Here is a 27,123-nt window from a genome sequence, read left to right on the forward strand (position 1 = left end):
TGAAAAAAGCAGGCAGGTTTTAGAGGCGATGAATTGGAAAAGGTAGGAAGAGAGAACAGCCCAGGGTGAGGGTTCCATTTTTCATGGCTTTACTCCAAGGACACGTGGGAGTCAGTGCTGGGCGGGCTAAGGAAAACCCTGGCATCAGCTCCACGTTCCTTGCGAACTGAAAACCCAGAGGGCAGGGTTCGGGGCAGCCGCAGTCACTGGGGAGGAGGGGAAGCATCCCGGACAGGGAAGATCCAGAATGTGGAGTCCAAACGGTCGTTCTAGTTCCGCCCAACGCAGGCGAGCAGCACATCCGACATGGGACAACTGAAGGTGTCAGAACGAAGCCGAGACGTGACTTGCCCCCTAAGAGACAGAGTCGTTAGTCGAGTCCAATCAAGTAGATTGCCTGCGAAAAAAAGGAAAACCAAACCAAACCAAACAACAAGAAAGAAAATGAACAATAAACAAACAAACAAACAAGCAAATAAATAAATAACACTTTTCAGAAGACTATAATAGAATCCAGGGTTACCAAAATTTATACATTCCCAATTCCAGAGGCCATTAAAAAATACCCCAAATATTAAGTTTTAAGCAAAGAGGGCCAGTCATTAAGCCAATTTTAAGGAAAAAAAAAATGAGACGAACTACTTGGACCAAGTTTAATATGAGCCAGATGATGGAATTAGCAGACAAGGATTTTAAAGCTGCCATCGTAACTAGGTTTAAGGCGGTAAAGAAAGTGGTACTCGTGACAGAAACAATATTCCAGCAGAGAAACGTACTATAAAAGGAAAACCAAATGAAAGCTCAAACATTGAAAAATACGATATCTGAAATTTAAAAAAAAAATGTTCGCTGAAGGGCTTGCTGGGATGAAAATGACAGAAGAGTCAGTTAACTTGAAGTTAGATGATAGACATGACCTACTCTGAGAAAAAGAAAATTGACAAAAACAAAAACAAACAACAAACAACAAACAAACAAAAACATGGACGGTGCATCAGGTTCTTGGAAACGCTATAAAATGTCTAACACAAGTCTAATCATAATGCCGGAATTAGCAGAGAAAGGCTGAGGCAGAACGTATCTGTAACAACAATGGCCGAAACTTTCCAAACTTGGAGGGGAAAAAAAGGGTATTCAAGATGCTCAGCAAACGGAAGATGCGTCAGGACAAAGAACCATCCCGGACGCATTGTAGTCGAACTGTGGAAAATGACAGAGAGGAAATGTGGAAAGCGGCCAGTGGAAAATGACACGTGCCAGGCACGGGTGGGACCGGGTGAAGGACTGCTGGTTTTACGTCGCAAATCACGGATGCCCCCGGGTGGAACGGCATCTGCGAGGTGCAGAAAGCAAAACCAAGCAAAGAATCACTGTCAACCCAGATTTTCAGACCATGTGAAAATATCCCTTAAGAATGGGGCAACACATACGGAAAACAAGAAGATCGAAGAGGTTGGTTCCTGCAGAGCTGCAGTGTGTGAAATGCTTAAATAACTCATTGAGGCTTAAGGGAAATCATATGAATTCAAATCATTGCACCTCCAATAACGATGGACAAACGTTGCGTATGGTAAACATCTTGGTTAAAAGAAAAACATCTTTTCCTTAATGAAATTACATAAAACTTTTTCATGCAAAAATTACTACATTCATTTTCAGGGAGGATTGGAAATACGTCAGTTGGTAATGTACGTGATAACCACAGCCCTCATCCCTACACTCAGTCGGCAAAGACCTCTCGAGTATGGACTCGTGCGTTAGACGCTGTCATGGGACCGAGGGATATTAAAATGAAGTGAACGGTGTCCCTAACCTCAAGGAGCGTAGAGCTCAGCGAAGAGCAACGAAAATAAGCAACAGATGACAATAAGGTAGAGTAAGTGTAATAGCAACGGTGGTGCAGGGGCTGGAGGAGCACAGAGAGGGGGGAATATTAGACTGGGGTCACCTGTGCAAGGTACGCCTGAGCCGCTGCCCGTGGTGGGCAAGTATGAGGCTGTCTGTACATTTACTTAGAAATTATTATTAGTGTCAGGCTGTCTAACTTATGTGGAAATAGCTTCCTGTGGAAAACAAACTATTTCTTTCTTTCTTTCTTTTTTTTTTTTTAAAGGCATCATGCACATCCATTATAGAAAACTTAGAAAACAGATAACCGGATAAAATGAAAATCATCTGTATTCTTAGCACTCAGAGGTACAACACCGGAATTTAGTTCACTTTGTCCAAGAAGATGAGGACCTTTTAATGGACCCTGGGATCTGCTTATGTATTTTTTTAAGAATTCAAGTAACTTTATTTTACCAAAGTTTTAGATTTGTTCTCCTCTGCGAGAGCATTTTACAGCTATGTCTCAGAGCAGGAGGATTGACGTCACCAGTCACGGTATATATTTCCACGTTCTCCTTGGACAATATTGCACTACTGTCCTTAAGTAAGCCAAAATGGCGTTCCTTAAAAATTCTAACGAGATTGTTTTTGAAGAAATGTAAACTGTCTAAAAGAGGGAAAATGTGACAAATAGAATAAGTGGAAATTAACTGCGATCTTTCCAAGCCATTTAGTGTTCGAATGAAGGGAAAAATATATGTTGTTAACCTTGCAAAAAGTTCTCAGCAAAACGATAGTCGTTCGTTGGTTTATTATATAAAATTTATTGTATACACGGGTCAGTGTATAACCTTTAGGACCGTGCTATGTGCATCCATGCTGCAGTAATTTACACCAGTACTTTTATTACATAGTATTCTGTAATCTGTGCAGGAAGACATTATTTTATAGTGAAGAATTATATAGCACAGGGATAGTTATTTTTCTCTCTACCCTGGATAGTTTAGGCAATATTTTAAAATGAGATAGTTCTAATCTTTTTTGTCTGTTCCTAATCTTTACAAACTCATAATTACTGTGATCATGGAAACTTACATGAACTGGATATGTTTATTAAAATCATCGCAAATACCCAATTTGAAAAGTCTAATAGCTCCCAGGGGATACATTTTAAGTTTTATATTTCGATCCCTTAAAAAAACAAATCCGTTTTGTTTCTGTAACGGTGCTTTGTGTAATGATACACCATCATGAAAGGTGTCTTTCTAAAAGGCAAGTTTAATTTTCTGTACACCCTACTTTTCATTCCTTTCTGCCTTAAATCCCCGATACCGAATAAGATTCAACCTCCCTGGACTGACAGAAGCCTTTATGACCTGCCCCCAGTGCTCACCGTGGCCTCAGAACTCCCCCTCCCGCTACACAAACTCATCCATCCGCACCCCCGGAGGACCGTCAGCTCTGCAGAGTTTCTTTCATTTTCTTCTGCCTTTCACTCTGCTTGGAAGAGTTTGGTGCCCTCGCTTTTCAAGAAAATCCTATGTATCTTTCTATAAACCCTTCTCTGTCTCTCCAGGAATAGTGGGTCACTCTTATATTCATTCATCGTCATTCTGGTTACAGGCAGGAAAATGTGCATACGATCAATTATACAAACTATAACGCATAGCTTTATGAAAATTGCATGTATATAGCCTAGAAAATCGAGCATTCCGGGTGAGGACATAGACGGGTTTACATTCTTTCATGCAGTGAGTTCATTTTCGATGAACGAATGAATGGACAAATTAATTAATAAATGATAATGCTAACGTTGAAAATTATTCATGGTTTTAGTCCTATGTAAAGTTCCCCAATATAAATAGTTGGAAATACATTCAGTGAATTTAGGGTGCAGTGATTCGAAACAAATCATTTGGGCTGAGATTCTCCTTTTCATAATCACCCCTCCCGGACGTCGTGCAGTGCTTCTCGTAGAAAAATGACATCGGTAGCGAACGCGAAGTCTAAGAGAAGCATCTCGCCCTACGTTCAAGCTTATTCTTCAGCCTCCCGTGAAGAGGACCCACAAGACGGGCCCCTCATTCCCGAAGTTCCTCAAACACAAAATTAACAGCTCGCCTCCTCCTCTTTCCCAAATATGGAAGAACTTAGGGCGGATTCATCGCGTTTCGTGCCTGGGACGTGCGAGAGATCTGCGTGTCACCTGCCATTTATTTTAAGGCGTAACACCAGCACAGTCATTTTCGTCTTGAGGGCCGCGTTAGATCCACGAAGCAGGGCTGTCCCGTGCGGTTGTGTCCTGCCTGTCCGTCCCTCGGCGCGGAGAGTGGCAGTTGCCTCCCTGCCCCCTTCTGCTTGGACTTCGGACTGATCCTCAATCTCCCTTCCTCCAATTAAAATCTACTATTATCTATTTTTAGATTAGAAAGAACGGAAATGTCCTTGCTTTGATGAACAATAAACTCATTCACAAAGAGCTGTTAATGGTTACTAATAAGGGTACGTTTCCCTTCTGGGCCTAATTACATTAAAAAAGACAATTACCACCTCGTGTAATGAATGCTTAATGGTAAAATTTCAGGCAGATGAATTTAAGAGTGCATCCAATATGTTGTCCGTGGAGTCAATGGATTAATCAATGTTCAGATTATGTCTTTGACAGACATCACTGGGTAGCTCATGTACTAGGTCCTGTGCCACGTTCTGTGACGTTAAGGGGACATGCCAGGCTCCTCCTGCCCTCGTGGGAGTTAGAAATACGCGCATGCAATGATAACGTGAGGCTGAAAATCAGAAACCATTGAAGAGTCACTGATAAACTAAGACCGTGGAGAGAGAAGGGGCCACTCGCGGTACGGGAGGAGGAGGCCTTGCCCGGGACTGGCGGGGTACCCGTTTCTAGGGGGAGGGACAGGTGACCGTGCAGAGGGACGGCTGGAATTCTAGCCGGGGACACTGGGTGGCGTGCAGGGGGACAGCTCCCCCTTTCCCTCAGCGTCTCCGTGAGCCAGCGGCCGCCCCCTGCCTTCCCCTGCCTCGTGCCGAGAAAGGACACCCACGTGTGCGCCACCTGTGCCGCGGACAGGGAGGCCGCCCTCTTGTTCTTCACCGAGATTGGGCGTGGGCATGGGGGTGTCACGAGCTGCCAGTCCCTCCGGCTGTCACTCGCTCGTGTCCCGCTTCGTCTGTCTCTGCGTGCCTCGTGGGGGGCTGTGAAGGAAGACGCTCTCTATATTTAAACGTATATTTCCGATAAGGTAAACCTGGTTTCTGGGACTCCTCCTTGCGTTAGGCCCCCGGATCCCGCGGACGTGTGTGTTTGGCGACAGGGTCTGGTCTCACTGTCCTCAGCGGGAGTGTTGAGTCCAGAGGTGGGGGCGGAGGGCTGGTTCCCCAAATTCATCCGAGGGCTTCATTCCCGCGACGGTCCCCGTGCTAGTGTAGCTCGTTAAACACTCCCGGGTGCACTCATTTCTCTAGACAAGCTCAGGATGACACAGGTCGCCGTCCCGAACTCAGGATGCAAACCCAAGGAACTCGGGTTCGCTTCCTTCTGTGAGATTCGGAGTCAGGCGTGTGCCCGCCTCAGCTTTAATTTACATCTTCTACCGCAGGTATAAGGGGTGCCCCTACACCTCAACAGGTGGACACGTGGCCGTCGATAGCGTCGTGGCCGAAAGGAATCGCGTGAGCCCGTTTCATGGCCTCATGCACACGGCCTCTCTCACAAGCCTTTAGCAGGAGTGCATCTTTCGGCAGTGGGGGGGAATTTTAGCTACTGTCAAGTCACAGTGAGTTAGCGTGACTGCACTTCGAAGCACTGTTACGACCTCTGTGTCCGTAACACACAGTCAGTAAATTGAAAGCAAAATTTTCTATTACATTGACTCAATTATTCTCTAGCGAGTTTACCAAACATAAAATTTATAGCAGTTGAGGGCCACAAACTCTTACTAACTCTCCATGACTTGGGTGAACCCTGGCCGCGTGTCCTAGTAAAAGTTCAATCAGCTATTAAGGACCGGGGAGAGTTATTTCCAAAAAGAGTCGACCACTGTTGAAATGTTAACTGCACTCTGGTTGTTTATGTGTTTTGGGCTATTGCTTTTCACAAGATGTTTTGAGTGGTTTGTATCATTAGAATGCTTTATGCAAATAGTGTCAGTATCTTGGAATTTAAAGAAAAAAATTAGAAACAAACTAGAGAGTAGCATTTTAAAATCTTCACTATTTTTTTAAATGTTTTTTAGGCGAGGCAACCCTTGGTTGACCTCACAGATTGCAAGGACCCTGTCAGCTTACAATCCCTTATTTTTTTATTTTTATGCCTACAGCACCTGGTTTTCCTAGGTGGTCTCCCATCCAAGTACTAACCAGGCCCGACCCTGCTTAGCGTCCGACATCAGACGGGATCGGGCACGTTCAGGGTGGCGTGGCCGTAGACTAAATCTTCACCGTTTTTGTATCATGGAGTATTACAATCACCATTTTTTTGTCATGCGTTTTAATAATTCCAGACTTGTTGTTTTTAACTGAGCTGGTTATGTGGATTTGGTGCAAACTGCGCACAGCCGGGAGCAGGAGCACCAGGGCCTCCTCTGGTCAGCAGCTCTGTGTGGGAGCCCCATGGACCGGGCTGCCGCGTCGCGGGGTGAGCATGCCGGGGAGCTGGCGGAACGCGGGCCGGATCGGAGCGGGGCCAGGCTGCTTCCCGGGGCGGCATCTACTGATCGGCATCCTCCAGGCGGGGTCAGGATGCGCTAGGCCTGGCCTCGAGTGGACAGTGGAGAGAACCCAGTTCAGAAAACACCATGCGCCAATGCCCAGGGGCCAGGGACGGAGGGACGTGCGCTGAGCCGGGTGCGGGAAGGGAAGGCTTCGGTCGCAGGAGCACTCGAGCTCACTCCAATTGTCACGTTCTCCACCTCGGTGCAGGGGAACGGGCATGGGCGTCCCTGAAACCAACTCTTCCATGTGGTGGCCGGAGCGGAGCCCAGCGTCCGCGGGCCAGCGCAGGCCCGCCCGGGTGCGGCCGACCTGCATTTCTCAGTGACCCCCTCACAGCCTGTCCCAGCGGCGAATGGAGAGGAAGGGGCTCTTTTCCATGACGTGGAGGTCGCGACACTGCCTGGTGGCCCGGTACCAGGGCTCTCCTGCCTTTTCTGAGATAACTTTCTCATTCCTGTGGCGTCCGGAAGAGAACACGCCGTCGCCAACATCTCCTTTATTTCACTGCTCCTCGGGGCGATCTGTTCGCCACCCTCCGCTCCGTGTTCACCGCACACCTACCCGCCAGGCCCGGCCCAGCACCGTCACCCCCAGCTCGCGACGACTTAGGCAGTGGAGCTGAGTTAGAGCTGCTGGCCCCCGGGTGTCCACGGGCCGCGCCGTGCGCCTTAGGGTTCGAGGTGGAGCCGTGAGCAGGCGAAGGGGTCTGAGAACGAGACGGTTCTGGGATCGAGGGGGCCCGACCGTTTTCGAAACGATCGTGCGTCACCCATTTCCATCGATCGAGGGAAATTTACCAGAGCTCGTTACGGAATCGGAGCAGGAGGGGTGAGGGAAAGGAGGGGGTGTAGCGGTGCTCGGCACGGGGTGAGCAGAATTCGGTCAGGGAGGCCCTCGTCCGCCAGGAAGGTAAGTTTAGGTTTCATTTCGCAGGTGTGTGGTTTGTCCCATTGTAGTAAAAAAAGAGTATTGAACGACAACAAAAAGTTTATCTTACAAGTTATTCTTGCTGAAAATGTTATGTAGAAAATATAGAATCAAAGATGACGTTCCACTTTTCCTAGTGATGCACGACTACGTAGAATTACCCCACAGCGATGTCGTGCTCGCAATGAGAGAGCATGCGACTTCACAGAACACAGGACACACTTTTAAAATTCATTACCTATAATATATATTATCTCATATAATGTATATTATGTTCTTTTTCTCAAAAAAGGCCTTGTGCAATTGGACCTCCCCTGACGAAACACAGCTTTAATTCATAATTTAATTCGTTAAATTAAATTTAATTTAATTCACACACTTTAATTCATTGTTCGACTTAAATCAACAAAATACACAGAGCGCTGCCCCACGACGTCGCCGGCCCTCGCCGTCCGACCGCGTCCCCGGCGACGAGCTCCGCTTCCTCAACATCTCACTGTTCACGGGTGAACGCGGCCAAGTCCGCAGTCCGTAGGCCTGAAGGACTTCGCTCTTAGAGGTCAGTGTTCCCCTTGGCCAAGTGTCCTTCCCCAGCGGAGTCGCACGCTGCTGGGCAGGAGAGGGCCCGGGGTCGCCCGGCCGTGGCCCGCCGTGCGAGCAGGGAGCAGACGGCAGACAGAGCGGCCCCAGCCCGCTGCCGGCCCCGCCGACCGGATGCCGCCTCTGTCCCCCCGCCCCGCGCTGCGGGCTGTTCCGCACGCTGCCGGCCACGGCAGAGACAGGTGTTTCCTGTCCCTTAACACCACGGAGAAGGCGGCGGGGACCGGCCTGGGCTCCAGCGTCACTCCCGGGAAAGGCGGGCGGTTGGCAGGTTGGGACAGCAGGGGACAGGAAGGCGGGGCCGGCTCGCCACCCCAGGGGAGCGGCCGCACAGGGCGCCCAGCCACGCCCGGCTCCGTCCCCCCGGCCACTCTTCACTCTGGCAGCAGGACTGGTGGCCTCAGTCACAGCAGAAACGCTCCCCGGCCCGTCGCTGCCCGGTTCCGGTCCCGCTTCGCCTCCCCAGGGCCCAGCGGGGCCCCCCTCCCGCCGGCCAGCGCCCCGGAAGCCAGAAGCGGTTGCTCTCCGGTGCCTCCCCTTCGCCAACATGCTCTCCCTGCTCCTCTAGCTCTTGGGGCTTTGTTAACTCCGGGCCACGGACGACCCGTCACCGACGTCGCGGTACCGGGTCCGGCGACTCCCCTACTCGCGGGAAGCTCGGTTCCGATTCCGATTCACTCTTACCAGCCTCATTCCCGTCTCCCAGACCAGGCACCTCTTGAAAGGCTGATGTCTCGACGGAATTAAGTAAACAAAGATCCCACGGGGTCTGACAATGAGGGCCGCTTGACATCTGGCGCAGGGAGCCGTTTCTTACGGGCCATGCTTTATTCCATGTCCGGCTCTCCCCGGTGACCGTGAGCTCGGGGCACGGCCGCCTGTGCTCACAGATTTATGTGCAAGGACCTTGAAAACTACAGGCAACACCCTAGGAAAATGGCAGCTTGCAGGTGCCGTCGGTGCTGGTTGGGTGAATGGCTGCTCCTTCAGGAGCATTTTGTCTGATGTTCAGAACGTGGCACGTGCGACAGGCCTGCCTCGTTTTATTTACTGGATGCCGCAGAGCACAGAACACGTGCCGGTTGTTAGTTTAAGGACTTGATGTACTGTAATCTATATGATTCTTTAGTTTCATATTTTATTTGGAGTTTTAATCCATATGCATTGGTTCTGTACATTTTTTTAGATCATCTAGCTAATACAGTATGTCTCTTAATATGCGTATGGTTTATATATTACCTTATTTATCTAGCTGAATATTATTAGCTTTTACATAAGATTATCGGTTTTCATGATAATTACTGGTGCGGCATTTTGGTCTTCAGAATTATATATCTATCTATACCTATGTATCTATATATCTACATCATCTATGTCTATCTTATCCGTGTGCGAACACATAGATCATGTACATATGCGTTTCACTGCCTGGCTGATAGAATTTCCACACAGAAAGCACCAGAGGAGACGGATCTGTGTGAGGCCTGTAGATACTGTCAGTGAACGTTCAGATGTCACAGAACTCCCAAAGACAGCCTCGTCTGTCCTGGATGTGACCACGCTGGCCAGACACGGAGGTGACCTGTGCGATGCCATCGTCGACCTCACACAGAGAAGCCACCCTTCCGTGCACAGCCACAGAATCTCTACCTCAAAAGTGCTCCTTCTGGAGTCGAAGGGAGGGTCCAGGACACTCGCCATACCTTAAAATGACTCCGGGCCGGCCAGCGGTTCTAGGGTCCCGAGTGGGCTGGCACAGGAGAGTCGTGGTCAGGGGCCCTCGAGCGTGGGGGACGCTGGGGGTGGCGGGGAGTCTGCGGAAGCCCATCCTGTGCGCCTGCCTCCCCCACGGTAAAGCAGCGCGGATGACACAACACACGCGTCGCATGCCGTTGGCCCGCGCGCGCCGTAGGTTGAGGGCAGTGAGTTTTGTGGAATTAATTTTCTTTTAATTAATTCGCTCGGGAGAAGCGCGTCCTATGTCCTTCCTCCACACTTCGGCGGGAGCTGACACACTGCTCTGTCCCCGCAGATGTTAGACGTGCGGGAGGGTGACTGCTTTACACTTCTCCCTTCCTCGTCACCTAGCTCGGTGATTCGTGATCGGTGACTTTCTGACGCTCGCCATGGCCCCACGCCCACGCCCACCTCCTTGAGTGGGCCCGGGTGCACGGAATAACGGGAACATGAGCGAGCTTTATCTGAATTTCCCCGTGGGGGAGCAGGTATCTCCCAAATCCCCCGGCTCCTAACCCCCGGTCCCACGGCCTCCGCGATGCGCGCGCCAAGCGCCTCCTCTTCCTTAGCGGACGCCCCCGCACCCCGCCCCGCACGTCCGGTTCCGATGCCCAGAAGCTGTTCCTCAAGGTCCCGCCCTCCCGGCTCCTCGCGGCCGCAGCCTCGCTCCGCAGACGCTTGCTCTTTGCGGGTTCTCCCAGAGCCTCGGCATCGTCTCTCAATTAATAGCAGAAGTAACTGGCAATCCTCCAATATCCAGCCAGATCCCACGGCCGAGATACGTTTCCACGAAGAAAATCTGTATATTCTAGAAAGCAATGCTTTCCGGAGGAGAAAATGCGGGAAGATTGGGCACGCGTATTTGCATATTTTATGTAAAAGCTTAAATAGCAATAACTTTATTCAACTTCTGTTTACTGTATTTACATAATCTATATTTTACTAGATTCATATTTTACTATATTTACTGTTATATTTACTATTTTACAACCTATAGCCTGGCATAGTTAAAAAATATATAACACCTTTCAAACGACCTACTTTTTTTCAGTGTTAGTCATTTGAGGTGTAAATAACAATTACTAACCATTTCTTTTCTAAAGAGTTTTATTTAGATATTAACTATTCAAGCTAGTCGGTTCTACATGACAGCATCTTATTAATCTCCAATTAATATATAATGATTTAAAAATTTCCAGAATTATTATTTTGGTGGCACCTGTAACTACATTAAATTATTTGTGTTTTAATATTTTTCCACTAACATTTTATATCTATTAAAATTCTTGAAGTTATTAAATGTAAGCTGACTTGACTTTTACTTGTATGAAAGAGCTTATATAAGTTCTTTATATAACTTAACAATGTTTTTCTCTGTACCAGCCTGCTCTGATTTTGAAAGATTTAGTGAGTTTAAAATATGTATTGGATCAATTAATAAATAGGATTGTAAAATTTGTAATAATTTTAAAGAACAATTATTTTTTAATCTAAGGAAGCTTTTTCAAGAAATTGTCGTCTCTCTAGAGAACGGCGATGCCGTAAACATTGCTTAAGATGCAATTTATTGAGTTAAGTAATAACTATGTTCCAAACTTGTTTTATTCAGCTACTGATAAGGAAACTATAATCTTAACTGGTTGAATATATATGAGAAATTGCCTTTCCAAACTGCTTTTAAAGCAGGCGGACCACCCTTCTGCCATCATCCAATGTATGAAACAAAACAAAAATATATTAGAAAAAATGTTCTGAATGTTCTCACATTCTCCGGATATGGTACATTCATCTGAGTGTGTAAAATAGACTCGCGTGCACACATATATACGCGAGTCGACACGAGAGCCTTCGTGTGCTGTTAAAAGCAGTTCTGAGCGGAGAGGTTCATGTCTCTCTGTACGTTTTCGGATTTAAATAAGAAGTCCGAGTGCTCAGATGCAGATGGACGGACGTCCTCTGCATCACGGTCATTTAAACACAGCCTTGACAGCCTCCGCTGTGTCCTCAGGGGAGGAAGGGACGGGGCCCTGGGGCCTCCTTGATGAGGGTGCTGACCCCATCGTGGGAGGGTCACCCTCACAGCCTGATGTCATCCTGAAGGCTCCTAACGCCGTCACCCTGAAGGCTTGTGTCTCTATATATAAATTTGGGAGGATGCAAACATCCAGTCTGTAACATTAGCTAAAATTGGACGGTGGCCAGGGGAGGAGGGTTCTGTGCACAAAGCAGAAGGAGAGAATGCCTGCTGAGGGACCGTTAGCAGTCCGGCACGGTGACCCGCTCACGCGGACACTCAGCTCTTCGCATGAGCCTCCGATTCCGGGCGTGGCAAGGGGACCACCATGCCCTCTGGGGAGATCAGGGACCAATCAGGCCTCTGCTCACGTATTTTCGAATGTACAGTAAGAGAAAAATCCATGGGCGTATGTTGAATAAGTATTTTTTTTATCTTATTTAAATTATTCCTATCATAATTATAGCAACTAATTCCTAACCTCGTTAACAATGCACCTGATCCATCGGTAAAAGCTATCGATCATTTTTTTTTTTTTTAATAGGGCCTTAGCACATACCGGTTCACGTGTAAGATAAGCCCTTGACTGCTATCATGACCCGGAAGCCCTGTACCTCCCTCGTACTGCAAGGGACAAGGGACGCGCATTAAACTTACTCTTCTATAATGGGACAATGTGCAAAATACTTACCATATTGATAGCAGAGAAGCACGTGACTGACTACAGGAGGGAGACTGCCGTCGGAACGGTCCCCTGGTGGCGAGCTCTCAGTGTCCCTTGCTGCCTGAAATACTTAGCAGACGTGGAGGGAGAGAGAGGGGGGCTGGACGCGGCCCTCCGGCCAGCTCCCTCGGGTTTGGAGGAGGCGGGGGAGCGGCCGTTCGCCCTCTGCTGGGCCCCCGGTCCTGGTTCTACGTCCTCCGCCTCGCAGCCGCACAGTCGCCCCTCATCTCCCCGTGGGGCATGAGCGGGAGCTGGGACACGGAGCCCTCGGCCACTAGCTCTGTGGCAGTCGCGTTCCATGAAGACGGCACGCGCGGGGGCATCGCTGGCGAAGGTCGCGCGCGCCCGGCACCGTGAGCGCTCGGCAGGTGTCAGCGTCGCTCCGGGGCAGGCTGCATCGCGCCCGGCGCCGTCCCCACGGCCCGACGCCCTCCGCGGCCCGCCGCCCGCACCGCGCCCGTGACGTGCCACCTCGTCGCGGCCGTGCGTTCTGCCTTTACCTGCTCGCCGCGACTTTCTCCTTTGATAACCTTTTCCTCTGCGTGTTGCTTGCATTTTCTTCCATCACTTTTAGACACTGGCCTTTGCCCCTAGGGAGGGTTTTCCTGGTCACCTTTAACAGACTTTCCGGGATCCGCGGGCGCGCCCACGAGGGTCGGTGGCACTCAGCACGCCCGAGTGCGTCGAGGGCGCCCCCAGGCCCTCGTCTGGTCTCATTTCTCAGCCGCGTCCTGGGCGAGATCGCAGACATGCAGAGGGACAGTGCGGGGCGCTGGCTTCGCGTGTGCTCAGCCCTTTTAACTGTCACAGCTTTGTGACCATGCAGCCTCCTCTAACTCAGCGGTGGGGTCAGATCAGCCCTCCGGTATCGGGGCCAAGATTTACAGAAACTGCCTGGTCCCACTTGGCCTGGCCACATCTGCGGCTCTCAGAATTTAGACACGTTTCTGCGCGGTCTTTGTCAGACTTGAAGGACTCTGCTGACGGTGCCACTGTCGGCACCAGGCCCTGTCCCGGGAGGGCCGGGGCCCCCAGCGCGCGTCCTCGGCGGGATGCTCCGCCCTTCTTCCCTCTTCTCCTTGTCACGCCCTGGGACCCCTCCCCACGGGGCCGCTGGAACCCGGCGCGGTGCCCTCCAAACCGGAGAGAGAGAGCGCTCTGCCGGCCCCGGGCAGCGAGCTCCGGCGGTGCCTGGGGCCTCACCTTCCCTCGCCCGCCAGGGGCGCCCACGGCCTTCCCTCCCCACACGCTGGCGAGCCCCAGGCATCCAGGTGAATTGATATGCAGGTGTGTACCTGTGCGAATACGTATGAGTACCCTGTGCAGGCAAGGTGCCGAACTCGCCTGCCTCCTCTCGTTCTGTGACCCCCAACTCCTTGCAGGTGTGGCTCCCAGCAGCAGGGAGCTCGCCCAGCACCCACGGCTCGGTCACTGATCCATGTCTGCAGTGAGAGGAACCTGAGGTCATTAGAGAAGTGGCCGACTCTGCTGATGACATGTCCCCTGGGTAGGATGTGCTGAGAAGGGGCTCTTCGCTGTGGTCTTTCCCCAATGACCCATCAGCTCATTCTTCCATGAGAAAAACATCGGACACGTTCCTACTGAGGGAAACGCTGCAAAATACTCGACCAGCGTCAAAACCGCCAAAGTCTTTACAAACAAGGGGAGTCTGAGAAGCCACCGAGGCTGAGACACCAAAAGGGAAACGCCATGAGATGTCACGTGGCACCTCAGGTGGATCCTGGAGACAGGACGGGCCCGTTACGGAAACACTGAGAAAATTAAAGTGAATTTGGGTGAATAGTAAAGCAGGAATATTTTTCTCCAGAATGCTCCCCGACCTTCCAAGGTGGCTCTCAATCCACAGCTAGGACCGTTCCCCAGGGCTTCGGGCGGGGGGCCAGGCCGTGTCCTCTCAGCCACCCCGCCCCCCTTCCTCTCCCGGGACAGGGGTCCCCGGCGTGGGCTGCCTCTGATGAGCGTTAGGGATGGACCGCCACACGCGCGAGTTCCTGCAGGGCAGCAGGCAGCCTGCGGGCCACGCGTGTGCAGGAGGCGACCGTAGGACAGACAGGGGCTGCTCTGGCGGGAGCAGGGCCTCCAGCGGAGATGCAGTGTCACAGAATCCATTCTCGAAATGCAGTCGTTTCCCGGTGAAATGCGCATTTCCTTCCGTGTCGCCTTGGATCCTAGCACGTCCCTCTGTTTGTCAGCTCTAAAGAGCGAAGCCATACCTGTCCCAGAAGTTTCTGGAATGAGAAAAAGAGCCTGGGGTCTGAGTGACACAGAGGCAAAGTTACAGAGTGGCTTCCCTCTGGGACTTCGATCCCTACGATCTCACCCCGTTACCTTCTCGGCAGCGTCCTGCCAGAATTCAGTGAAATAACACAGAAAGGGCCCCAAAAATAGAGTTTGATAATTGTTGGTTCACCTCCTCTCCAGCCTGAGAATTAAGTTAAAATAATATATGTGCATATATATATATATATATATATATATATAGAGAGAGAGAGAGAGAGAGAGAGAGAAGAGAAAAATAATTTTTAAATGAAATAGAAATAACCTTCATCTCATATATTAATTTTATCCACACACCGCTTCCTTGTCATGACGGAATTATTTAGAATCAACACTAGGTCTTTGGAAATTAGAACAACGGGAAGTCGCCCCACAAATTATCTATATATGATAGTACGTGACAAAGAAGCATGCTTTTACCTTTTCTAAAAGACTCTCCTTTTAATAAAGCTTGAGCTATTAATGTGAATTCAATCATGGAAAAAGCTTTTAGGTTCAAATGAATATGAAAATCACAAATTAGTAATATACCAAAGCCTGGTAAACTGAAACGACTCGTGGCCATAATTTTAATTCGAGACTATTTTTAGAAGGTGCCTGCCACCACATAGAAGAGAATGAAATCAGGTTAGACTGAGTGACAGCCAAGAATTTATTAATCAGAGAAAAAATTCCACACGACTTTTATAAATCACTAAACTCCTTTTGTTATTTTCTATACAAATATGTCTTGAAATTAGAAGTGATTTGAAAGTTTAATCTTCATAAAACCTGAATTATATATGTATTTATAGAACTATTATGTTAAAAAGTATCCACTTTCCTATACGAGAATCTAATATGCATATTTGAATTACTCAGATGTATATTTTTCTATGCACTTTATAATACACGCGCGCGCGTGTGTGTGTGTGTGTGTGTGTACATGAATCTAGGCATAAATATCCCAATTTTAAAAAAATCAATAAAGCAATCCCCCCAGCCCAGAGGAGGAAGCGGGTGAGGGAGAGGCTGGGAAGCCATCTCTTGCAGTGTCTGAAAACTACCTGAGTGTGCGTGATGTTGTCTTTGCATTTTATAGGTCACCTGTGTGGCCATGCTTTATTTGGGCCTCGGATCTTGTAGTTACTGCTTGGAGTACTGGCTTAGCTCTTTAAAATTATTTCTGCTCTAATCCTCTTCCCGAAGGCAGTTTGCCCTTTTTCTAAGTTGCCGGGAACAGCGTGAATAGTCCTGAGTCCGCTTCATTCTAAAGCGAGCGCCGCCCTGGGGCATGGTGCCCGCCGCCCCTTCCCCGGGGGCCTGGCCCTCACCTTACACCTCGCGTTTGGACTCAGGTGTCGGGAGCCTGTCAGTTTGCTGCAAGCCGGGCGTCTTCCGCCTGCTGGCATCACCTGCATTGACGGGCTCTGGTGCAGCATGGTGTAACCTGCAGTGTCCTTGAAACGCCCGCCCGCTGCCGTCACGTGCAGCTGTCACGCGGCAAGCCCGCCTGGCTCTGGAACCACCTTCCCGTAGCATCGCTGGAAAAGTGAGGCTTGATCTCGTGCTTGCTGCTGAGTCGGTCAGTGCTCCCCCAGACTGGGCGCCCCACACTCTGGCCCCGGCCTGCTCTGCATGTCCGGGCTGGCAGGCAGGAGCGAAGGGCATCGTGTCCCTGAGACCATACCCCGACAGTGCCTGCTGCCTCCCCATTGTCTCCCCCAAATTCCCCAAACACGAAGCTTCATAACAGCTTTTCATGTCATTTAACTTCCTACGGAACGATGACACAGTTACACCTTGCCGGGCGAGTCCCTGGCCTAATGGGGATGACGCAGAAACCAGCCCAATGCCCGAGGCCCTGTGCACGGCCGTGGCTTCCGTCACAACTGCACCGCTGTCCCCATCCCCCTCCGCCCAGCCCTCGGGGGCCCAGCGGCCCTGCTAGGTAAAAACTTCCTGCACCCAAACCTCTGAGGCACCGTCACCTCCCAAGGAAACAGGACATAGCTCTCCCCGTGTCCCTGGAAGGGAAGAAGAGATCTAGCCCGAACTATGCCTCCAGGGATGTGGCCAGGAGCGGTCAGCACAGGGAGGCGAGCTGGCCGGAGAGCTGGCCCGAGTCCCCCCACCCGGTCCTCCCTCTGAAGGGCCACCGGCCTCAGAGATGTGACTGCGAGTTCCGTCTGCTGAGCCCCTGCCCAGGTCGAAACCACAGAGCTCGGCACGTGAGGAAGTAACTGGTAGAATTTTAGGGACCCCTTTTGTGTCTTGCCCCTTGGGATCAGGCTCCAGCTCTGCGTGATGTCCAGTGCGTTGAGGGCCATCTTTTCATAAATTTGACTATTTTCCTAACTTTATAAACATACGGACGTAAATTCAATCCCTGATACTACAACTTGGCTGAAGAGGAAGGATTATAGTGAGTTTAAATTATTATTATTATTTTTAATTTGAATCATCAAACCGGCCATGATGAAGAAAGCGATTAGAACAGTTTCCTGGAAATCGGTTTGATTCAATTGGCTTCCCATGCTGAGTGGTTCTCCGTGTGATGCGTAACCTCCGGGGTGCACGGCGCAGTCCTTGTGACGCAGATGCCAGGGACCCAGGAGCGGGCGGAGCGGGGGCTGGCACAGGGCGGAGGTGCCCGGAGCGGCCGGCGCCGGCTCCCTCGCTCTCCCTGAGCTGCTGCGTCAGCGGGCTTATCGTCCTGTCGTCCGAACGTCCTCTCGAGGTCTTAGAAACACTTTCATCCTATCTTTGCATAATCCCGAGACCCGTGCGATCGGCTGCAAATCCGCGTCGAGGAGCAAGATTCCTTCTGAGCACAAGTCTGTCGACTTAGAAATCATAAGCGACAGCGTGTGCGTCCGCCGCGTGGCCGGAGTCTGTCTAGATTTACCCGATATCGTCGACGTACGTGTCATTTTCTCTCTGATTCTTCCGGGGTCGTTGGAAAGTTCGCGTCGCCTGGCTCCTTATGGCCGTGCTGGCCGCGTGGCGGTGACGTGGGCTCCGTTTTCAGCCCTCGATGTCACCCGCGTCCGTTTTCTGTTATCGCTTCTCGGCTTGGCTCCGGGGCTCAGTTTTAACTCCTGGGTCACTTTTCTGTTGTATTTGATGACCATCGCCCTGCTCCCATCAGTTTCAGATATTCGAGAGGATTCGGACACGGTTCTCGACCCCTCGTGTCTCATGCTCCCTCCGGTATTTCTCGTCTGGTCTTCTCAACTTTCCTGTTCTCGCGTCTTTGGAGCTTGTGCTGTCTTCCAAGTGCCATTCACAGTCTTTCGAGAAGACACTCTACGGGTTTCGAATCCCTTTGCCGGCTTTTTCTGGCGTGAACTTTGTTACCCGGCCCCCCCTTGATGCGTTTCTCCCACGCGGCAGATTTTCTCAGAAAGCCTGAAGCATTTTTTTTTCAAAGCCATGTGAAATTTTGCCCTCCGTTTTACATGGAGAAATATCATAGTGCTCCCAAGTCTTTATATCCCGTTACGTCAAAGCTCTACTGAGAGCACTCCAGATTCGGTGGCATTTTATTACTATTTCTTTTGATGTTGGTATTTTCATTAGAACGATTATCGTCGTGCTGAAGAGAAGAAATTTTAGTTTTACGATGTGCAAATCCCGCCACCAGTAACCTACCAGCTGTGTGGCCACCGAGAAGTTCCTTAACCTCTCTGTGCCATGCTTTCTTCCCCTTTCAAGGAATAAGAGGAGTATTCACTTCTCATTACTGTTAATATATACATAAACCCCTTAAAACAATGTCTAGTTCACAGTGTGATGTGTGTTACTAATTGTTGTTATTACAGAGGCTTTGCATCTTTAAATATGCTTAAAACTCGTATGATCTCCCTCTAGTTTGCATGTTTTAGTGCTGGGAAAATAAATGAAAAATTGCCAATGTGCATCGAGCACTTACTCTGCTCTGAGTTACCTGCTAACTGTTTAATCTGCATCATCTCATTTATGATTCACGTTAAACTCATCTGTAGATTTTTCAATCCCTTTTTGAAGACATAGAAACTGAGATTCAAGAAATTTGCACCGTGTTACAGCGTCTGTATCTGAAGTAGAAACGCAGTCTGTCTGCCTTCACCTCCGACTTCTTGAACCCACCGAGCCGTAGGCTTGTGTTAACTTCCCACAGCTACTCCCCATATGTAAAAATTGTCTTCCCTGTCTCACTTTGCGAAACCTTGATGCTTTGCATCTTTAAATAAGCTTAAAACCCACTTCCCCTTTGAGTTCTCATCCAGCTCTCGTTACTTTCCAAGGTCAGGGCTTTCCGCAGACATCCGCCACCGTCTCCCCTCACCTGGAGCACGGGACGCGGGGGATGGAAGGCACCGAATAACTGCTGCCTCCGGAGAAACGCTCGTGGCTTTTGTCACGTCACTGCTGTCTCAGCATCTTGTTCCACCAACTGGCCACGCGTCAGAGTCGGTACAGAGAATCGATGTCAGGTTTCAACATTTGAAAATCTGATTCGTACAGTGTTCCTGAAAATTACATAATCAGATTTTTCTCATCCTTCCCAAAGGTCACGGGAGGGCGTGCAGGGCAAACATCTGTGGACAAACACCTCGGCCGTGGGTATACATTCAAGCGCTGCATGCCACGCCGTGGGGTTGTTTGAAGTGTTACTTCCTGAAGCTGCAGGGAGCCGTCCAAAGGCCAAATGTAAACACGCAGTCTGACATGCACCCTGGGGGACCCAGCTTCCCAGTGCAGGCACCTAAGGAAATGTCACCGATTGTACACACGCCGTGAAAAACACTGCGGTCCCCCGATGAAATTCAAGCTTCCGTCCACTCCGCTTTTGTCCCGTGCAGTAATGACTACCCATACTGCGTTCTATCTTAGTATCATGGGTCCACTTTTCTTCTGGAAAGGGATTGATGAGACAGACGTCCATTGCGTCTTTGGAATAGTTGGGTTACAGGTTTGACGCGATAGTCTAATTAAGTCACTGAGTCGTGACCATACGCACTCGTCAAGTCAAAGCGTGTGGAAGGAGCGTCGGGGACCGTGACTGGAATGACAGCCCGTCCAGGGCCTGTGTGACAGGCGTGGCTGCGTCAGCTCTGATCCAATCACCCATGAGGGGAGACAGCTGTGCCTGGGGGGTCCTTTCCAGAAACCCCGCCACGTTACCAAACGCCAGCCCCGGGCACAGAGCCCCGGTAAAGAGTCTCTTCTGGAAGCTTCTGTGGGAAAGAGGCAGATGGCTCCAAGGAAGGGATGGAAGGGAATGAGGAGTAGGGTGTGAGTCAGCACAGTCAGTGTTTACCGAGCACGTCGTGTGCACTCGTCACCATGGGGACACGGCGGGACATTCGCTGTCCTCAGGGAGACGGGCGAGAAGGCAGTGAGGGTGACTTGCAGGAGTAGCAGTTGGGTTGAATTTACTTGTTTTGAGTTAGTCTCTCCCGGCCACCGGATCCTCACGTGCTGGTGATATTTAATTCTGAGACTTCAATCTTTACACAGACCTGTCATCTTTACATAGACCTATAATCATTGTCACCTATGTTTCACATTTTAGGGTATTTTGATAATTTTTAAAATGAAATTGCTAACACTTTTATGGTAACATGTGCATTTTTGCATTTTTTGTTTACAACTGGAAGTATAGATTTTAATTCGTCCTCAATTATTTCTACTCACTTGTTGACATTGTTCACATTAAAATTTTAACATTTTTTTCTAAAATTGAGTGTTAGTGAAAATCTTCATTCTCTAAATCACAAATATTTCTTTCTGCTGCCAACCAGTGACTTTTTTAGTTTTTAATTACTCCCACATTTCCTAATTTATTTTACTTTTAAAATTCTTTAATTAATTTTAAGTCTTTGAGGCCTAGTTACATTTTTAGCCATATGTGGGGGAAAAATGACTTCAAATTATAATTTGTTACTGATTTATTGTTTCTAAAATGTTATTCTTTCCAATTGATCTTTGAAAAACTTTTTTTCCATTGTTCCCACCAAGCTAAAAACTACATAAATCTTACTTAGTGCGCTTACATCTAGAAGAATACATGATACATTTTACGTTAATTTTCATATTTATCATTTAACTGAGCAAATATATATTTGGCAAGTCCCTCCTGAGGGCTGGACGTTATTCTAGATGCTGCATAGGTGGAGATGGAGAAGCTGCCATCCCGCGGGGTGGTTTAAGGTCCGGCCGAAGGTGGCGGGTGCATCAGGGACTGGGCGACAGAGCTACCCGCGGGGCCTGCGTCGTCCCCTGCCGTCCTCACAGCGTGCCGTGGGGACCAGTTCTTTCCTTTCTGTTCCATTAACAATCGAGGCTGTGCAAAGAGTGAGCGTTGGCGTTTCTCACATTCTAATAGAATTGTCAAAACGTGAAGGCAAAGGCGAGATCTGTGGAGGGGGACCCAAAAGGAGCCTGTTACCCTGGTCCACGAGGCCAGGTTTACAGAAGACGGCGAGGCCCAGGTGGCCCCGGGTATGAAGCCCAGGCTCGGGGGCTATGGCGCTGTACCTTCCTGGCACAGATGGCAGCCCGCGCCACGCCCTTGGTGTCTTCTCTGCAGCCATCGGCGGTGGTTGGAGATGCCACATTTATAGGCAATGCTCTGAGATGCCGTAAGCGTTCGGCACGTTTGATGCCAGCGCGTTTCAGGTACTCAGTTTGATGTCGCGGCGCGCAGAGCTGTAGGTACCGGTACACCTCCATTCACTGAACTTTTTTCTTCGCAGCCACTCATTTTAACATCGACATGATGTCCTATTAAAGACAGGTTTTCTGGCTTGACGATATAGAATGGCAGGGATTATTTTTTCTGAGCCGCATCAGAAAAAATATTTCCCAGTATCACAGTCGAGACCGTTAAAGCTTTAAGACATGGACGTTTTCTTCTCAAGAGGCCTACCTGGGGAGACCCTAATGTTCAGGAATAATTTTTTACCCCCTCGAAATTTTGGAAGTGAGTCCAGTTCCTCACTTCCTGGCGACGACATTCCCCAGTCGAGTTTTCTAGGTTGTTTACCCTTTATTTTCGTCCACGTGCATTAAACAGGCCGTGCGTGACACGTGGTGAAGTTGCCCACGCAGGGCCAGTCATGGGATCCCATTCGTGTTTTGCTGTGTTTCTTAGGAGGCTCTTTCTTACATCAGCCTGTGCTCAAGATAATTTTAAAAAGCGATTTCTTCCTATTTTCAATAGAAAAATGAATAGAAAGGCGTGCGGGCTACATTCGTCTTTCACGGAGGCTACGAACGCGGCAGCTTGGGGCAGGCGGCGACTTTGGGGCAGCGTCAGTAGCAAGTTTTAAGACGTTTGCTAGATAGACACTGATAACTCTTGTCTTTGGAAAAAAATTATCTGGACACATATAATACTCCACTGATGGGTATCTTATAATACGAAGAATCCCTAAGAGCTAATGAAAATAATAAAGGCCCTTTAAAAACGGGGAGGATTTGTTAAATCTAAATGTTCCCAAACGGGGAAGAAAAACAACAAAGGCGCTCGTGGCCACATCCCCCGCCCCGTCCTGTCCCTCCCCGTTCACGGCAGGAAGCAGCCACCTTGCTTCATTCGGCATCACCGACGATAAAACCCCAGCTCGTAGGGAGTCCAGGACTCACGTGCTCCCCGAGGCAGAACTAGAACGTTTTCTCCCTTAGAAAATCACAGGCAGTCACATGCCCAAACACTTAAAAATGTTTATAAAAAAAAAAAATTAAAAAAAGACTGTCTTAGAAATAGTCATTGTGGAATGGAACGCAGATTTTTCTTTTCATAAAAGAAGCAAAGATGACTGTGGACTGAACTCCTTTCTATGGTGTCATCAAACAGTTAGGTTTCTATAGACTTAATTCAGAAATTATTTCTTAAAAACTAGAACTGAATACAGTTTGACTATCTAGTGATTTCATAAACATGTCAATTATATTAAATAGCTAAGTAGTAGTATTTGTTTTCTAAGTGTTTCAATATAGGTTAGTTTGTGCATAGTGAATGTCATGATAAAATAATCTTAGAAATTATTGAGATCCCCTCTGATTCAGTGGGCAAGAAAGAAAACAGAAAAATTGTACTTTATTATACACACGCACCCCACACTCATGGCAATAAAAATGGGTATACACATAAAATAATTTAAGTCTGTTCATTAGGAATACTTTTTTATTTGGAGATTGTGCCTTCTTTAAACAGTAGGACCCTAGTTTGTTTGAATACTACATAACAGCTGGTTTACTGATGACAGGCAGAAATACAGAGACGATAACTAACAATCATCGACTTTAACTATTCAACTTAATGGAGCATCAGTTAAGTTCTTATGGGTGTCTTATGGGTGTCTTATGGGTGTGGAATTTGTGTCTTATGGGTGTGGAATGGCACCGTCTGGATCAGGTTTCAAGACAGTTGAATCAGGCAGAGAATTGTACCCGTGTAAACAGTGAGAAGGCCAACAAAACGGAATGGAAATCATCTCACCGAAATGCAAGCGAAGGCCGTGCGTGCCTTGGTAGACGCGATCGTTAATACTTTGTTGCGAATCAGACTATAAATGCATAGAGACTCGCAGGTGGCTTGGAATAAAATAACGGTACAGTTTTTGTAAAGTCTGACAGATTCATGAATGAGGTCTTTAATTTTTTCTTTCAGTTGTTTAGCTATTAAACATCGATTAGTGATGTGTATCGGACAAGGCTGGTCTTGGAGGATCTTGGAGGAATAAGGATAAATATGGCATGCATATTCATTTACGCTGTATTTCTGATGTCACTTTTCCAGGTCTTCTGTATCCTACTGTATTACCTGGTTGCCACCTACACGGGACAGTAGAATACCGTAATTAGAAAAATAATCTAGACACTATTTGGAACTCTGGCTGTGATCAGAACTGTATTTCCCCCTCTTAAAAAAATGCATACATTTCTACTTTTAAAATAATAATTTGCACTAACTTGCGGGTATAAAACAGGAATACATTTCTCTGTTTAATCTTGAGGCAAAATTAAAATATTTTGCTGATTTTGATAGTTCAAAAGCAGCACCCGATTTGTGACATACATCGATCTCGGTAGAAAATCTTTCTTTAACTCTCATCCCTTTTCTTTTTCCAATAGTCTTACCGAGCCACACGTGTGGAAACCCTGGGGAAATACTGAAAGGTGTGCTCCACGGAACGCGATTCAACATAGGAGACAAAATCCGGTACAGCTGTCTGTCTGGCTACGTCTTGGAAGGTCACGCGACCCTGACCTGCATCGTCAGCCCTGGGAACGGAGCATCCTGGGACTTCCCCGCCCCGTTCTGCAGAGGTGGGTACCGCTCGGTGAGACCGCGTTGCGAGCTGACACCTGGGCAAGGTGGATGGCATCGGAGCTTGAACTGCAGGTGTCCACCTAACGAGCAGAGGACACTTGCTGCCAGGTCTGCCCGTGTCGGCTCCTGCTGGTCCCAAAAGTAATATTTTATGCCACCTAAGAAACCATGGCTGGACCCTGTAAAATCATTGACAAATTTACACATGCTCCTTATGTATCCAAATTTGTCTTCATCCTCTCTCTCAAATTCTGTGGATTTCTGCATCGTTTGATCGCCTCTCTCCGTAGCATTCTAAGATTTACTACTCACCTTTATGTCCATCTTGATTTGAAGGTTTCTTTTTTATCTTTTTCTCATTAAAATTGAGAAATGCCCCTGGTAATTAAATGTTACGTTTTGAGGACTCTTTTGACACTCTTAGGCTTTTGAACGGAGGCGATCGTAAAGGAATGGGCTCTGCTAAGTTCTCATCATCGTGATTTGGCCTGAGGCTGGAATTACTTTTCTTAAAACCCTGTGATTTTTAGCCTTTTCTGTAATGTTATTTTACTGATCCAACAACTTTAAGAAAGAGCATGCTTTGATTCTTCGTTTTTGACTTTGCTGAGAAAAACTCATCTTATGGTTTCAAAAATAAAAGTATCACTAAGGTTTATTAAGGTCTTAATGTAATGGCAGAAAATGTACTCAATACTTGACTTGAATCGTATCATTTAATTCTCACAAGAACCCACTGAAGTAATCATTATTGACACTCGTTTACAGAGAGTAAAACTAACTTTTAGTGTTTAAAAGTTTCCAGAGGTAGTATAAGATGAAATAAACCGCAAACACATGTCTGACTTCATCTCATGCTTGTAACCAGGCAAATAAATTCACAGCCTTAACTGTAAGTCGGTCATCACATAGCAGTGTATTATTGTTATCGGTATGTTTTTATCCCAGTCTATGCTATCTGGTGATAGCATTCCCACTTTCCTATTTTCTTCAGTTTTTTTCTGTTCAACGTCGTGGTCTCGTGGGGTCTCCCTGACGTTAACGATGGCAGTGATGGCATCATTACTGCCGTTGCTGACCACGCGTCACGGGCCAGGCATTGCTTTCTCGCGTTTTGTCTTCACAAGCAGGTATTTGAAGGCGGACGCGTTTCACCGCTGAGGAGTCCGAGGGTTGGCGGGGAAACGGGACTTGCTCGGGGATTTCGTCTGGTAGCAGCGAGAGCGCAGAGCTCAGATGCTCCGGCGTCATTACCCCGCCTCCCAGGGCCCGTCCCGGCGCGAAGGCCGTCGGCTCTGCGTGTCACTTATCTTTCCCGAAGGCTCGTTTCTCTGCGCGTCCTATTACACTTTTTCTCCTTACTGCTCTCAACCATATTTCATCTTTCTATTGTCAAACAGTAGTGTCCTCAGAATCTGGACCTCTGCCCCTCACCTGCCGGGCCCCGTGTGAAGTCCCTGCGGTTGCGCACCCTCGATGACCCCCCCTTACGTCTCCCGTCGTTTCCATGGTTTCTCGTCCACGCTGGATGAGCGCTGGCCTCACTTTGGCCTTGTTCCCCCGTCGTCCCCGGCGTGACCTTATTCTTACTATCAGACTGTCTGTCACATCTCCATTCCCACGCCCACTGTGCTAGTCCTGGGATGTTTTCCTTCTCGCCTACCTGAGGTTGGCTAAGGAGCTACAGGTCCAGGACCTCGGCCCCCTGCCTACGTCCCCCACCCCCTCGCTCTCCCCGGCACGCACCTGTCCCCCCTCAGCCAGACCACCTCGGCGAACCCCGCCAGACCACCTCGGTGAGCCCGCGCACACCTCACCACCTCAGCTGGGGTGTCGCCAGAGGCGGAGGTGACCCGTCCTCTGTGGCATGCGGTGTGAGCCGGGGCTGTGCTGGCCTTGCACCACGTGGCTGAGAGCATCATGGCGGGGGTACTGGGACCACAACTCGGCAAACGCTGCAGAGAAGGCCCCCCAGAGAGTTCCGACCCACACAGAACCAAGTCTGCCAGCCTGATCCCCAGCACAGCTCCCCACCCTCCCATGCCCCTCACAGCCAGAAATTGTACTTCACCATCTAATTCACACTAAACTCCAAATTTCAGTCATTTCTTACCATGGCAACCCCTTTTTAAATTTTATTAAGGAAAACATAATTCTTCCTGTTTATAGGATGTATTCCATTGCCATTTTATATCTTAGCTTAATGTCTTAGTGTCTCCGACTAGTTTATAACCTCCCAGGAGATACTATACAGTCATAAACGCTCAGTAACTATATCCTTGAATCTTCTCTAGGTGAAATTCAGCCTAATCTATAGCTATTTTCCTTTACTGCTGAGCCTCATCCCCCATTCGTAAACTTCATGGAAGTATAGCAAATGCTGGGTATCAAATAACGAGTTACAGACTTGAAAATGCAAAAACAGACATTACCAGCAACTAAGGCAACTTCTTTTATGCTCAGACTTCCCTCAGGAGTTTTCTGCTTAATTGATAGATCTTTATTAATTCCGCAATTATAAACCTTATAAAGTCAAAGTTTACATAACAGTGAGCTCATAATCATTCCCACCCTGTAGCCAATTTATTAAATCCCAGCCACATCAAGATGCTTTTGTCATGATTAATATTTTATTCCGTATTACAGATTATTAAATCTGTGCTTAAATTTTGCTCTTTCCAATGCTTAGACTAGTAACATATCAAAGGAAATTAAGTTAGATATAATTATTTTATGAAACAAACTTGAAAGATGCAACAGTGTTTGTTGTTGATTCGGATAACTGGATCGTAAAGAAAAAAAATCCGTGATCTGATTCTTATAAATTTGTAGATGTGGCACATTCTAGGAGAGATATAAGTGAATTTTAGCAACATGGCTTAGATAATTTACAAAAATAAAACAAGTCTATTTTCTGCTTCTCCAACACTCTAGCTGTTTAGTTCTGGGATTTTTTTT

General features: G+C 48.3%; 1 protein-coding gene and 1 non-coding gene across 2 annotated transcripts in view; one reads left to right on the forward strand and one right to left on the reverse strand.

Annotated features, from left to right (window-relative positions):
* The window catches only part of CSMD1 (CUB and Sushi multiple domains 1), a 1,293,618-nt gene that overhangs the window by 662,044 nt on the left and 604,451 nt on the right, over positions 1-27,123 (forward strand). The window contains exon 4 of the mRNA XM_039877340.1: positions 23,967-24,161. Coding sequence (XP_039733274.1) covers positions 23,967-24,161 — 195 coding nt within the window. The remainder of the gene's footprint in view (positions 1-23,966; positions 24,162-27,123) is intronic.
* On the reverse strand, positions 6,159-6,277 carry LOC120614471 (5S ribosomal RNA). Its single transcript, XR_005655994.1, has one exon. It is a non-coding gene; the product is annotated as a 5S ribosomal RNA (ribosomal RNA).

This window comes from Pteropus medius, unplaced genomic scaffold (assembly GCF_902729225.1).
Source record: "Pteropus medius unplaced genomic scaffold, Ma_sr-lr_union100, whole genome shotgun sequence".
Classification (NCBI taxonomy): domain Eukaryota; kingdom Metazoa; phylum Chordata; class Mammalia; order Chiroptera; family Pteropodidae; genus Pteropus; species Pteropus medius.